Source organism: Hippopotamus amphibius, chromosome 1, assembly GCF_030028045.1.
Source record: "Hippopotamus amphibius kiboko isolate mHipAmp2 chromosome 1, mHipAmp2.hap2, whole genome shotgun sequence".
Lineage (NCBI taxonomy): Eukaryota > Metazoa > Chordata > Mammalia > Artiodactyla > Hippopotamidae > Hippopotamus > Hippopotamus amphibius.
In genome coordinates, this window is record NC_080186.1 from 50906972 (window position 1) to 50922388 (window position 15417).

Genomic DNA, 15417 nt, shown 5'->3' on the forward strand with positions numbered 1-15417 from the left:
TTGACAATCAGGGAGTCATTTAAAACTTAGAAGTACTTTAAGAACATTTTGGTAGTAAAAATCACTTATATATGCTTGCCCAGCATCCATTCTCCATTTATATAAAAAGATGTTTCTCTGGGGTAATAGGCTACAATCAATGTCCCATACCCTTTCCTAGCCAATGTTGTGACCCACTCTGTCTAATTAATCTCAGTCTATCACTTTTCCCATCTAGCCCTGCATCCCTTCTTCCTTCTCTCCCACTCTCTGTCTCTGTCTCTATGTCTCTCATTGATTTTTATTTCTGGTGCTTCCTGAAGTTTTATTTCCCCTGATTTTGTGTGTAACTCCATACCCTTTCAAAATATTTCTTTTTGCTTATGTCAGCAAAAGACAGTTTCTGCTGCTGGCAACCAAACTGCAACTGATAAGAATTTTTATCACCTCTTTGCCCATCAGGTAACCCTTGTTGTTTATTTCATATTTAGTACTGTGTGTATGTTAATCCCAAACTCCTAATTTATCCCTCTCCACCTCTTCCCCTTTGGTAATGATAAGTTTTTTTTTTCTATGTCTGTGGGTCAATTTCTGTTTTGTGTATAAGTTCATTTGTATCATTTTTAAAAAGGATTCCACATATAAGCAATATCATATGATATTTCTCTTTCTCTGTCTGGCTTACTTTGATTAGTATAACAAACTCTAGGTCTATCCATGTTGCTGCAAATGGCATTATTTCATTCTTTTTCACTGCTGAGTAATATTCCATTGCATACATGTACCGCATCTTCTTTATCCATTTATCTGTCGATGGACATTTAGGTTGCTTCATGTCTTGGCTATTGTAAAATAGTGCTGCAGTGAATATTGCAGTGCATCTATCTTTTCAAATTCTGGTTTTCTTCAGATATATGCCCAGGAGTAGGATTGCTAAATCACAAGGTAACTCTATTTTTAGTTTCTTAAGGAACCTCCATAAATTCATTAGATATGTAACTAATTTTGCTTATACCTCATAAAACTTTTCTATACATGGCATTACAAATCAGAAAAGTTCTTTGTCAGTATAGAAAATATGACCTCCAGAGCTTCATGTCACCATAGGTGCAGGAATAGATAAGGCATAGGTACACAGAACTACAAGCCAGATAAACTGATGACTATATCAGCTGCTGAAATGCTAGGCAGGGAAAAGAAAGGTGGAGAAGTAGCACTCTCAAGGAATATTAATAAACATACAAGGATCTGATATTAGCACAGATCTGGAAATGAACTGCAGTAGAAGCATCTCCTGTTTTCTACACTTCCTACAATTCCATCCTCTTAGGAGGGCCAGGCTTATGGTTACAAAATCTTCTGACCCATTGAACAACAACAACAACAACACATGAAAAACCTAGATCCATTTACATTTCCACATTGCATAATATTTATTTTTCAGATCAGTTAGGAGTTAGCAAATATTCAATAAGGGCTCTGGACAAGATGGCACCAGAAATTATCCTGCCCTTTCTTGAATATTTGCTGATAGTAGGGTAAGGAAATTGCAGGAAATTTTCCTAAGTACTGAACTTGGACATTGCCTGATTTAAGTGGTATATAGGACTTATTTGACCAATGAAATCCTTAAGATCCTCCAATAAAATATTTTCTTTGTTCCATACTCTTTGCATTAGTCTAGGACCTTCAAAGAGTCATTGACAATTTAAATATAAGAATGGGTGTAATTCTAATCACAATAGCAGATGCCAAACTCTTGATGTTGAGTCAGAGAGGTCAGGATTGAAGGGCAAGGACTGTGAGCCTGATTCTAGATTCAGGCAGATCTGCGTTCAAATCCTAACTTCATCCAAACTTAAGTTAAAATGGCCTTTAATGAGTGTTCTGAGTACTTTGTGTGCATTCTCTCATTTGATTGAAACAACCATCCTATGAGACATGTAAATGACTTGCCCATGGACACACTGGTCAATTGGGCAGCCACGATTTAAACCCTGACTGTCTGACTCCAAATCCTGCATTCTTAACCATTGTACTCTATGACCTTACACATGAATGTAATATAACTTGGTTTCAGTTACATTTTTTCCTCCTTTGGAATTCCGTGAGCATGGTTCCAGTGTCTTCTGATATTTATTATTGCAGAAGTTTTTTTTTTTTTTTGACTTTAAGTTAAACATCTTTATTATGGTATTTAAATGCCAGATTGAAAGAAACATACTACAGCTGACCCTTGAACAGTGCCCTGGGGGGTGGGGTGTGTTAGGGGCACTGACCTTCTGCCCAGTCAAAAATCCATGTATAATTATAGTTGGTCCTCCATATTAGTGGTTCCTCCTTTCCACTGGTTCACATTGCAGAAGTTTGAGGTCAGTCTGATTCAGATTCATTTATAATGATTTTTTTTTCATTTATTTTCTTTGGTTTAGTTTTATTTTGTTTTGGTTGCATCCTTAAATAATTTTGTCTCTGTAGTGCAAAAGTTTTGTCAGGAGAGACATGGATACTTTTTTTCTTAATTTAGTCTAGATCATAATAAATCCATTCAGTCTGTGCACAGGGGTTTTTCTTTTTCCCATCTCTGCAAAGTTTCTTCAGCTATGACTTTTGGTTTTATTTCTTGTGCAATTCTTCTAGTTTCTTATTCCACAATATCAGGGCATCTTAGGTTCAATTTCTATTCTTATTCTTCTATCTCTATTATTCTTTTTCATTTTTTCTCTCTCTTCTTTTTCTCTAGATTTTGTGAAAACCTCTCCAGTTTGACATTCTGCACCATATTTTCTCTAGTATTAATTTTGCTGTTCATTGATTTCTGGTTATCACTTTTTCTTTTGTAAATAATATTTTATTAAAATACAGCCTTGGCCATTTGTTATTTGCTGTTTTTAGCTGCTTTCAGGCTACAATGACATAGTTGAATAATTGCAACAGACCAAAGACCCACAAAGTCTATTACATTTATTATCTGACTCTTCAAAGAAAAGGTTTGTTGAACTAAACATTTAACATAAATGTCTTAATATCATTAAATATCTAGCTATATTCAGATTTCCTTGATTGTCTTATAATTTTTAAATTGAGATATAATTGACATATTAGCTTCAAGTGTACAACATAATGATTTGATATATGTATGTATTGCAAAATGACCACAATAAGTCTAGTTAACATCCATCACCAAACATAGTTATAATCCTGGTTACCTCTTCATTATGGTGTAGAAGTTTCAGTTTCTTTAAAACTATCTATATTTCACCAAGTTCATTTTAATTTTTCTGTTCACTTTAGTGCTTTTTACATTTCATTTTAATAGCCTTTTAATCTTATTATGCTTATTACTTTACAATTCATTTCAACAGACATGGCTCCTTATATCTTATAGAGAACACCAACGACTTCCTTTTCCTTTCTTTCTTTTTTTTTAACCAATGACTTTCTAAATGTTTTCTAGTTTCTAGAGTAAATCATTTCCAAAAGTTTGTTGTTATTTGGAGTCTGTGGGATCTTGATTATGTCTCCCTGTTCTGCAGTATCTTTTAAAATTAGGCCTAATATGTTGGGGTTTTCTCTTTTCTTTTCAGTGTCAAGTGAGGAACTGTTCACATTCAGTACAACCCAACAGATGAGTTTCATAGGTTTCCCCTGGCCCTTACTCACTGCTCATTCAGCCCCTCAGTCAGGAGTGAGTGAAGACTCCCACCAATAACTGGTGCTCCTCAGGCATTTGCCTTGTGCCTCTCTATTGGGACCACTTCATTGGTAGGATCTTCTCACCACATCTGTTGGATATCAGACACTAAACTGGTGTAGTATGTCATAATGGGTACACTTGTTGACCTGAAGCAAACAGACTGCCAGATATTTCTCCAGCAAAGATGGGTTTATTCAGGATTAGTAGAGAATTGCAATTTGTGTCTGCAATCATGGTGAGCCAGGCTCAAATCCCCCAGAAAGCAAGGAGAAGAGAATGCTTTTATAGAAAGGAAAAGGGAGTTGCAAGGGCTATAATAAACAAAGTGTCCGTGGCTTCTCATTGGCTGAGACCTTGCCAGGAAAGAAGAGGCGTCTTCCTTTCTGCTGGGCTCTAATATCTCAGGGTATGAGAGCTCCCCCTTCTGGTCTCCCAACTCTATTTAATTGAGGTTTCTGTATATTAATTTTTTACACACTTCTCAACATATACAATTACCAGGGATCCCCTCTTTCTGTTCCAACCCAGGTGACTTTACATTTCCAGGAATTATGTTTCACCAGATTTAGCCAGGTTTAGCCGTTCCCACCATCCTTACCCCCAACTTTCTGTTTTGTCATTCCTAGGAATTGTGCTCTCTGCATAGGCACAGAAAAGCAGTGTGTGGGTAAGTGTACTGGTGTATAATCTTGGGTGAGGAGAGGAGACGGAGGAACAGTACTCAGGCAGATACAGAAAGTAGCACCTATGACATTTTCTGGTTGGTTAAGACTTGGGGCCTCCAAATCAAGGGAAAGACTGGGGTAAAGGGACGAAATATCTTCTAACTTTTGCACTTTTTATAGACAGGCAGGACAAAGCTTGGGGCACCTACTCAGTGATTTTCCCAGAGTCCATGTATTTACAGTCAGTGGAGATTCTTTCTAGATTCTGACACTAGCATGCCTATTAGTTTTTGCTTCTGGTGTGGTTTTTTTTTTGTTTGTTTTTGCTTTTGTTTTTTGTTTGTCTATTTTTGCCTCTTCATTTGTTTATTGGAATTTTAATAAAATTAAAATGTCATCTGTTATGCAGGTGCCGTTTTATATAGAAGCCATATGTTAACACACATAAAAAACAAAAGTCTAAACATACCAAAAACACAAAATGGGGGCTATTTCATAGAAATATCCTTATAATCTTGATGTCGTTACTTACAGGTGACATGTTTCTCTCTGAGTTTCATACAGGCTTCAATCAAAGGTGTGCTGGTACTTCCTTCCCAAGCTCATTACCTCTCTCCACCTTGTGAAATGTATGCTCTGGCCAAGATGGACAGTCTGTGGTTCTCCAAACCTGTTACGTTCTTGCTTGCTTTTTTGTCTTGGTACATACTGTTCCTTCGATCTCTGAGATACTCTTCCCCACCTCTCGTCTGGTGAGTTCCTACAAGTCCCTCCAAGCTCAGCTGAGTATTAAGTAGTACTGAGAAGCCAGCTCTCTTCAGACTGCTAGAATCATAGGTTAAGTCCCACTATTTGAACAGTTTAATCATTAGAGCCATTCCCTTGAGAATCCTGTAATCTACTATTCTAGGTGAGGGGCACAAAATATGCTAGGAAAAGGAGGCAGGTAGAAGGAAGACTATGGAGGACATTGAGCCTGCCATGGGCTGTATAGTTTGCTAGGGCTGCTATAACAAAACACTACAGACTGGGTGGCTTAAACAACAGAAATTTATTTTCTCACAGTTCTGGAGGCTAGAAATCCAAGATCAAGATGTTGGTAGGTCTGGCTTCTTCCAAGGCTCCTCCTTGGCTTGCAGATGGTCACCTTTTTTGCTTCGTCCTCACAGGATCTTTTCTCTGTTCCATCCTAGGTGTCTCTCTGTGTGTCCAAATTTCCTCTTCTTATAAAAACAGCAGTCAGATTGGATGAGGGCTTACTCTAATGGCCTCTTCTTAACTTAATTACGTCTTTAAGGACCTTATCTTCAAATACATGGTCTAAGGGCTGGGGGTTAGGGATTCAACATATGATTTAGGGGGGATACAATTCAATCCATAATAGGAACAAAGATTTACAGAATCCCAACTTTGGGGACAATTTACTTAAGGACGCTGAACCTCATTTTATTCATCTGTGAAGTGGGTATAAAAACATTAATTCATAGGGCTGTTGGAAGTATGAAATGAAATAAGCCATATACAGCATATAACCCCATGCCTGGACATGTTAGGTGCACATGCATCAATCCTTCTGAGTCAAGAGGTTATTTTGGTTGTTATTTAACTCAGCTGCTGGAAAGCTCATCCAACTGCACCATCTTTCTTTGCTTTCACCTACTTAATCATGTAACCTAAATTGTATTCTCCTCACCTTCCAGTTACCTGTGAGAAGCACAGCCCTTCCTTGATACACAGGCAAGAGACTCTCAAATCCAGACAAAATGATTCTTTTTCCATTTGACAGGTGGAAAATCAAGGTTCAGAGAAATTAGTGACTTGTCCAAGTTCTCAAAGCTAGTGCACATCAGTGTTGGGATTTGTGTCTAGGCCTACGTGATTCCAGAGCTTATGCTGCCTTTCTACATGGATAGGGGCTGAAGGGGTAGTGGAGGTGCTAAACTGGTGAGGAGATGCTACCTGTAAGCCATGGGCTTCCTTGAATTATATCTGCTCCTGGAACTTAAAAGCCTCCTCACTTATGTATTCATATCCTACACCTCTCCCAGGTCCTAGGTCAGGAAGATACTGAGCTCCTCAAATCCAGAACTGTGTTCAGCACCAAGCCCAAGGGTAGACCCAGCTATGAAACGCAGGCAGTTTGCCTAATGCCCCTGTGCCTAGCCACTATGCTATAAGACTTTAAGTTTCGTAGGACTTGTAGGAGAGTTGGTATAATGTATTAAAAGCCAAGACCCTGAAGCTAGAGAAACTGTGTTTGACTTAGCCTTATTGATGAATTCATTTATCAGTTACATACTAGCTTTAGCCTCTCTGTGCCTCATTTGAAAAGTAATAGTACCTATCTCATGAGGTATGTGTAAGAATTAGAAGAGTTAATATTTATAAAGCACTTAGAACATTGCCTGGAATACAGTAAACACTACATAAATGTTGGCTATTATTAATAATAACTTTATTAGCAATATTATTAGAATTAGAGAATTAGAATTCTTACCCCATATGAATTATGGGTTCTGGAAGAGAAGATTGGAATTAAGGTACTCTTAAAAACCAAATCTGGTTTCCAAGCCCCAACTAATGGGCAGATTCATACCATGTCTCTGATAGCTCACTGCCTAACAATCTTCCTATTCCCATTAAAAAGTAATTGTTACGGATGCAGAGAATGGACTCGTGGACACGGGGTTGCGGGGGCGGGGGGCGAAGGGGAAGCTGGGACGAAGTGAGAGAGTAGCATAGACATATATACACTACCAACTGTAAAATAGATAGCTAGTGGGAAGTTGCTGTATAACAAAGGGAGATCAACTTAATGATGGGTGTTGCCTTAGAGGGCCAGGACAGGGAGAGCAGGAGGGAGTCGCGGGAGGGAGGGGATATGGGGATATATGTATAAATACAGCTGATTCACTTTGGTGTACCTCAAAAAGAAAAAAAAAAGTAATTGCTGAATCAGACACCTCACGTTTCCTTTATCTCCTAAAATCCTCTGGTTGTTTTGGGATTATCAAACCAGTCCTTTTCAATCTAATTGCTCTCCCAATAACGGGCCAGATGTGTATGATAAGTTCTACTTGGGGCTGTGTCAATTGCACCACTCTATTTACAAAACCTGCACAGCAGCTTCATTATTTATCCCTTCCCCCGACACAATTTGGCTTATGTGCCTATGTTTTAAACTGGGTTTGATGCATTTAATTTTGCCAATACAATTTTAGAGTATTAGTTTGCCTCCTGTTCTCTCTCTTCCCTCCTTAATTACCATTTATTGCAAAGTCACACAGAAACATTAAATGCTAATTCTGACTTACATGTTCCTGGCCAAGAACAGGGATAATAATTTCCATCCAACACAACCTGAACTCATTTTACATAAGGGTGATTCCTAGTAGAGATTTGAAATCGTAATCGTCTTTCTCAAAATCGCCTTACCCTGGCAGTCATTCACTAATGTCTCTGCTAATTGGTAGGCAAATGGCAAAAAACAAAATCTCGATGTTACAAACACACACATACACACACAACAACAACTTTGCAGCAGTGTTCTTGAAATTGCTCCTCTCGTCAGCTCTTGCAACGTGACAGTTTAAGAAAAGAACACAACTCATTTTATTTGGTTAGATGGGGCTAATCCCACATCACCATAATCCCTCCTGATGTTTTATTGATTCTAAAGGACATTAATCAGGAAGCAGCTCAGCACTAGAATCCTGCTAATTAGTAGGCAGCCACATTCCAAATGGGTTCCCAATAGAACAGCAGATTAATGGACAATATGTACTAAAATAACGACTCATGCATTCAGCTTCTAAAATGTGTGTCTAAATTGCATCTTTAATCTCTTAAGGATATAGGTTTGCATACAAAGCCCTTAACTGAATGGATTTAATTCAACAGAAGAAGCTTTAGCCAATGACTATCTAAGGATGAAACAGGTTTATCACTTATAAATACAATTCTTTATTGGTCTCAAGGTTTTGATGTCCTTGAACATTCAAAGGTCAAAGATAGGTGAATAAAAAATTGGTGTGCTTCTCTGACATACACATAAAATAGTGGGAAACTGAGAATTTTGATATAATTGTAAGTAGCCTAACCTCCTTCGTTCCTCATTCACTCTTATTGTCATAGCTCTGATACCTGGAATCTTGGTTCCGGACTCCAACTTCTAATCAAGTATACTCAGTATAATGTGAGCTTTGACACTTGCATTTTTCTCCTTTATACTGATGCCTTTTTGGGACTCCCAATTTTAGCTTATTGATTTTCTACTCGGCTCTTAGCCCACTGTTTTGCTTTTCCTACTTAACCACCTCCCTCACCTTTACCCAACCACCTCCAATATTTTAGAGAAGGAAAACACCCATGTCCAAAGCTGGCCTAATGGAAATTAATTGGCTATGCTCAACCTCCTATCATCATTTATTTACCAACTGATATCCCCACAATCTTTTATCACCATGTGATAATGTCACATATTCTACTTTATTTATCATTTCTCTTCCCCATTAGAATACAAGCTGCATTAGGGAAGGGACTTTATTTCATTCATATCTATATTCCCAATGACTAGAATAGTGATTGGTATATCATAGGTGCTCAATAAATATTTGATAAATGAATGAATAGATGGATTAATCAAATATTTACTCTGTAGCTACCATGTGCCAAGTACTGGCCTACAAGATGTTGGAATATAGTGTGTCATCTTCTTTGCCAGCATGGAGATCACTATCTAGATATTAAATTAACAAATCACACAAATAAATACATAATTACAAATAGTGATAAGTGATAGGAAAGAACATTACTGAACTCTAAGAGAGAGTATAGCACAAGGAACATGATTTTAATAAGATGGTTAGGGAAGGCCTTCTTCAATTTGACCAAGAGCTAAGGATTAAGGAAAATTCACATATCTGCATCCATCAGAGTATTCTGAGTTTACTCTTCCTCTAGTTCAGTTTAATTCCACAAATATTTATCAAATACCTACCATGTACCAGGCACTGCTCTATACACTTGGGATACATCAATAAATAAAACAAAGATTCTGCCTGCCCTATGGCACTGTAGTCTATAGTTTATCAGAGATTGACAGATAACAACAATAAACATCATACATCAGCAAATTACCTACTACGTTAAAAGTTTATAAGTGTATAGAGGGAAACAAAAGGAAAGCAGGTTAAGGGGAAGAAAAAGTCAGGGGACTACAACTTTAAAGAGAGTGTTTAGGCCTCATGGACAAGGTGACATTTGGCCTTAAAGAAGGTAAAGGAGTTAGCATGAGGATATTTGGGGAAAGAGCATTCTAGGTTGAGGAATTATTCAGAAGATAGGTGCTAAAGTGGATGCGTGCCTAGTGTGTTTGAGGGAGACAAGGAGCACAGTGTGACTGGAACAGAATGAGCAAAGGAAGCTGTAGATGGAGCCAGAGAGGTGATGGAGGGCAGATCACGTTGAACCCTTTATGAGGACTTTGACTTTTTTTCCCTTGGAGTGAAATAAGGTGCTTTTGCAGTGCAATAAGCAGAGCAATGACATTAACTGTTTTAGGTTTTAGTAGATCACTGTAGCTGCTGTATTGAGGATAAACTAGGGACAAGGTAGAAGAAGAATTCAGTTAGGAGGCCGTTATAGTAATCCAGGAGAAACATAATGGTAGCTTGGATGGGGTGCAGTTGAGTCCCCAAGATTCTGGGGACCAGAGTCTTGATAAATTCTCAAGATAGTGTTGATTTACTAATGAATTACTGATGGATTGAATATGAAATGCAAGAAAAATAAAAAAAGACAAAGATCACTGGTATGTCTAATTTCCCTTGTGATTTCTTCTTTGACCATTGGTTATTCATAAGTGTGCTGTTTAATTCCATAATGTTTGGAGAATTTCAGGGCTTTATTTTGTTTTTGTTTTTTGATCTCTAATTTAATTCTTCTGTGGTCAGAAAACATATTTTATATGATTTAATCCTTTTAAATTTACTGAGACATTTTATGGCTCAGGATAGGGTTTATCTTTTAAATATTTCATGAACACGTAAATCTGTATTCTGCTGTTGTGTGGAGCGTAATTGCCACTTACATCAAGTTAGTTGATAATATGGTCCAAGTCTTCTATATTCTTACTGATTTTCTGTCTACTTGTTTTATCAATTACTGACAGAAGGAGGTTCAATTCTCCAACTATAATTGTGAATCTGTCTATTCCTTCTTCAAGTTTTATGTTTTTACTTTATGTAACTTGAAGCTATGTTATGAAGGACATGAACATTTAGGTTTGTATGCCTTCTTGATGAATTGAATTTCTGGCAATACCCCTTGATTTAGAATCTACTTTGTCTGACTTTAGCATAAACACCCCAGATTTCTTTTCATTAGAATTAGTAAGGTATATCATTTTCCATCCTTTTACTTTTAGTGTGTCTGTCTTTATATTTTAAAGGGGTTTATTTCAGACAGCATTTAGTTGGGTCTTGCTTTTTAAATGAAATCTGAAAATTGCTGCCTTTTAATTGATGCATTTGAATCATTAATACTTACTATAATTATTGATATGGTTGGATAAATCTGTTATCTTTATTTGTATTTATTTTCTTTGTTTTTTAAAAAATTTATTTATTTTATTTTTTATTTATTGGCTGCATTGGGTCTCCATTGCTGTGCGCAGGCTTTCTGCAGTTGTGGAGAGCAGGGGCTCCTCTTCATTGCAGTGCGTGGGCTTCTTATTGTGGTGGCTTCTTTTGTTGCAGAGCACAGGCTGTAGGCGCGTGGGCTTCATTAGTTGCAGTGCATGGGCTCAATAGTTGTGGCTCGTGGGCTCTAGAGCGTAGGCTCAGTAGTTGTGGCGCATGGGCTTAGCTGCTCTGTGGCATGTGGTTTCTTCCCAGACCAGGGCTCGAACCTGTGTCCCCTGCATTGGCAGGTGGATTTTCAAACACTGTGCCACCAGGGAAGCCCTGTACTTATTTTCTATTTGTCTTATCTGTTAGTTTTCTTTTCCCTCTTTTTTGGTTTATTCTTAGTATTTACATGTGATTATTCTATTTAATCTTCTCTATTAGTATTTTTAACTCAATACATTCTTCCTTCAAATAAAATTATACTACTTAGCTGATAGTATAAGGACCTTTTTACAGTACACTTTTATTTTCCCCTCCCAGTCTTGTATGCTATTGTCAAATGTTGCACTTTATTATGTTATAAAACTCCATAGTACATTATTATTTTGCCTTAGACAGTCAATTATTAACGTTTTTTTTTAAATAAGGAAAATGTATTTTTATTCATTGACATATTTATCATTTCCTGTACTTTTCATTTCTTTGTATAGATTAAAAATTTTATTTTCCTTCTGCCTGAGGGCTTCTTTTAATATTTCTTGTAGTGTTGTTCTGATGGTTATGAATTCCCTCATCTTTTGTATGTGTGAAAAAAGTCTTAATTCCCATTAGTTTTTGAAAGATAGTTTTACTGGATGTAGAATTCCAGATTGATAGTTTCTTCCTTCAATACTTTAAGGATGTTTTTGCACTGTCTTATTGCTTACATTTTTTTTCTAATGATAAATCTGTTGTAATTCTTATCCTTGTTGCTCTGTGTGTAATTTGTCATTTTCACTTGTGCATTTAAGGTTTTTTATTTAGTTTAAGCAATCTGATTATAATGAGCCTTGGTATGGTTTACTGTGAATCTCTTAAATTTGGAGTTCATTAAACTTCTTAGGTCCATGTCATAATTTATAGTTTTCTTTGAATTCGGAAAAATTACGGCCACTATTTTTTCAACATTCTTTTCTTTCCCCCTATTTGTCTTCTCTCCTTCTGAGACTCCAGTTTCCCATGCATTAGGCTCCACTACAGCACAATACCCTTCTGAGGACTCTAATCAGTGCTACACGTGTTCCTCTCTGGTGGAAATATGAACTATTCCCAACTCTGTGTGAGATCTAAAATTTTCCCTGCCTTTTTCTCTTGGTGTTCCTTTCTCTGGCCTTGGGTAGTTTCCTCAAATGCATACATTAGCCAAGTCTTCACATGAAAACATGAGGACAACTCTTTGGAAGTCACCAGAAAGGACTCCTAGGGAATCTCTCTTCGCTGCTACTTTTTACTGGGCATTCTAGCCTTCTTGGCGTTTCTGAACTTCATACTCTATCCTTTTAGCTCAAGGAGAATGCTGGGCTCAGTTTAGAATCCCTCTTCTTGTTTAGAAAACTGAGTTTACGTCATTTCCTTCTCTCAGGATTCACTGTTCTGTGCTGCCTGACTAAAGTCTGAAAAGCATTGCTTCATTTATTTCGTCCTATTTTTTAGTTGTTTAGGGTGAAATGGTAAATCTGATATATCATTTACCAGTAAACTGGAAGTGGGAGTTTACTGCTTTTGTTTTCCTATGGCCAAGAAGATCTTTTGGTCTTAATATAAGCAAACATTCCTTAACTCTGTCTTTAGGTGATAAAATTGATTGTTTCATAGATAAAACTTTTAAACTAAAGACAGATCTCTGTGTTTGGCATTCTAATAAAGGGCTGTGTGAATAAAAAATCAACTTACTTTATTTCATCTTGGTAACCCAAATCTTGATGGTTAAGCAATGTTTCCAGAAGGCTCAAAGTCAAATATAATCCATGTTTCCCACATATAGCCCTGACCTGCAAATAAGAAAAGATTTGAAATTTCAATATAATGAAATTAAGATTTGAATTTTCCTCTCATAATTAGAACTTATATGATTTGGACAAAGAATTAATAACTAAGAGTACCATGAGGATACCATTTAGGAAAAGAATGTCCAACTGAATGCTCATCAACAGCAAAATTTTATTTGCTTGAAATATAGTTCATTACTCAGAAGCCACTGAACTTTGAAATGCTGATCTTACATTTTTGTCAGCCACGGAGTGGGTAGTCAAAACCTGGAAAATTATACTCACTTATTATATAAGTGAATTACAAATATTTTTGTACATCTAGTGTAATTTACCAAAGAAGCTTGTTGTATTAGCAAGGTTACTATTGCTATCTGCCTTTTATATATGAGGAAACCAAGGCTTAGAGAGATTAAGTGACTTTCTCAATGTCACGCAGTTAATAACTGATGGAACTTAGTCTAGAAACCAAATGCTCAATTAATATTTGCGGGATGGATGAATGAAGGGTCACCCAGTTTCCCAAGGACTTAGTATTTTCTGAGTCTAGCTGAGAAACCATTTCAGTTCTCAAGTTGGTGGGTGGGTGATACTTAGATTCAAACACATCAAACTTTTAGGGTTGTGACAGTGTGTGTGGTGTGTTTAGCATAAGGTTTAAATATAAAGACTTAACAATAAAACGTGACTTATTTTGAACACTGGATGTGCTGCCTGTGATGTGTGTGACCTCAGGAAATTACTGAACAGTTTTATTCCCATTACTTCATCTACTAAATAAGACTAATATTTTCTACTTCTCAGGACAAAATGAGTAATTAGAATAATTACTGGATTTTAGTAAGCATTTGATTAATACTTGTTGAAATGAAGAAAAGGAAAGGGTGGGGGGGAGGAAGAAGGGAGACAGAGGAAAGAGAGAAGTGGAGAGAGGGAAGGAAAGGAGAGAAAGGGGAGCAAGAGAACAAGAGAGAGAGAGAGAGGCAGAGAGAAAAAAGAAGGATGGAAGGAGGAAGGAGGGAAGAAAAGGGCAAAGAAAGAAGAAAAGAAATGTCTAATTCAGTGTTTGGAAAAATTGTAGCTACTATTATTATTTCAAAAGGAAGCTCCGTATAGTGACTGTATTAAGCATGTCTTTTTATTTTGATGCTTTGACATCATTAGGTCTTCCTGACCCTGGAGAGACTGTCTCTCTCCCAGGGCTAGACAATTCCTAGAGATAGTGAAGGACGGGTTTGCATGTGTATCTTTCATCTGCAAACCAACTACCTCTTTTACTGAGGCTGCCCTTCCTCTTGGGAACCGAATAACAAACTGTCTTTTCAATGGCAATCACCTCCTGATCTGTTGGTCTGACCATACTTGAATAATAATATAACCTAGATTTTAATACAGTGACACAAAGCTAGTCTTCATTTGTCTTTATGAAGGGAAACAACCAATCTAGGTTAGAAACTTGCACATGGTACTTACTATCTGTAGAGGAGTATGTCAGGGAAGGAAAAAGATATTAATTTAGAACATGAAAAAAAAATCAAAAAAATGAATAATAGTTTGCCAGAAAAGTAAGAGGTCAAGGACAATCTGAGGCAGAAGAAAAGCGTGTGTAAACAGTGGGTGAGAAAGAGCATGGCGCTTTTTAGAAACTGCATGTATTTTGGCATAATTCACTCTACTATAATTTTATACCCCCTTTCACTGGGCAGTAAATATCTGTTGATTAGAGCTTCTCTAAAAGACAGTGGTTTTTTGAGGGCTGGAATTGTGTTTCCTCCATTTTCCTGTCACCATTGTCTAGCACAGGGTTGAAAAATAGTTATTGAATAAATGAATACATGGATGAATCAGGAATGAATGAATGAGTTGAAGGTGCTAAAGAGTAGAATGTATAGGGGCATAGATTGGCAAAAAATAAACTGAGAGAGGTAGAAATTAATCACCTTATGCCATTACACTCAATAAATAAAAATCAACTTGTCCTCATGATTAGAGCATATTAATGTATTTTTAAACATCAGTATTAAGAGGTTATTCTAAAAACAGTTTATTTACTTCTGGCAACATTGAGTTTTGCTCCAGGCTAAATGAACAGCAGATTAGAAATAGTACATCAGGTTTCCTAGAAGCAGATTGATTGATGGCTGCTAAGAACTGACTGCTGACAGTTGTGGAAGAGCAATAGAAACATCTAGGAGAAAATCCTGGCAATTTAGTGTTATCCAGGATTATTTAAAAAAACCTTTAAAGCATGAATATTCATTATGATGTCCCTTGTTCAGTAAGAAAATGTTTGGTTATGTATAGTTTCTTCTGTTCAATAAGAACATTTTAAAAATCAAATGTAAATAAAACATCTATTTGTTTAGGAAATGACATGTAAAATAAATATTCATTTCCTCAAAATGCTCCTCAAGAGAGTG

General features: G+C 36.8%; 1 protein-coding gene across 1 annotated transcript in view; it reads right to left on the minus strand.

The window, feature by feature from the left end:
- The window catches only part of C1H1orf87 (chromosome 1 C1orf87 homolog), an 80158-nt gene that overhangs the window by 18969 nt on the left and 45772 nt on the right, over positions 1 to 15417 (minus strand). The window contains exon 7 of the mRNA XM_057710548.1: positions 12903 to 13000. Coding sequence (XP_057566531.1) covers positions 12903 to 13000 — 98 coding nt within the window. The remainder of the gene's footprint in view (positions 1 to 12902; positions 13001 to 15417) is intronic.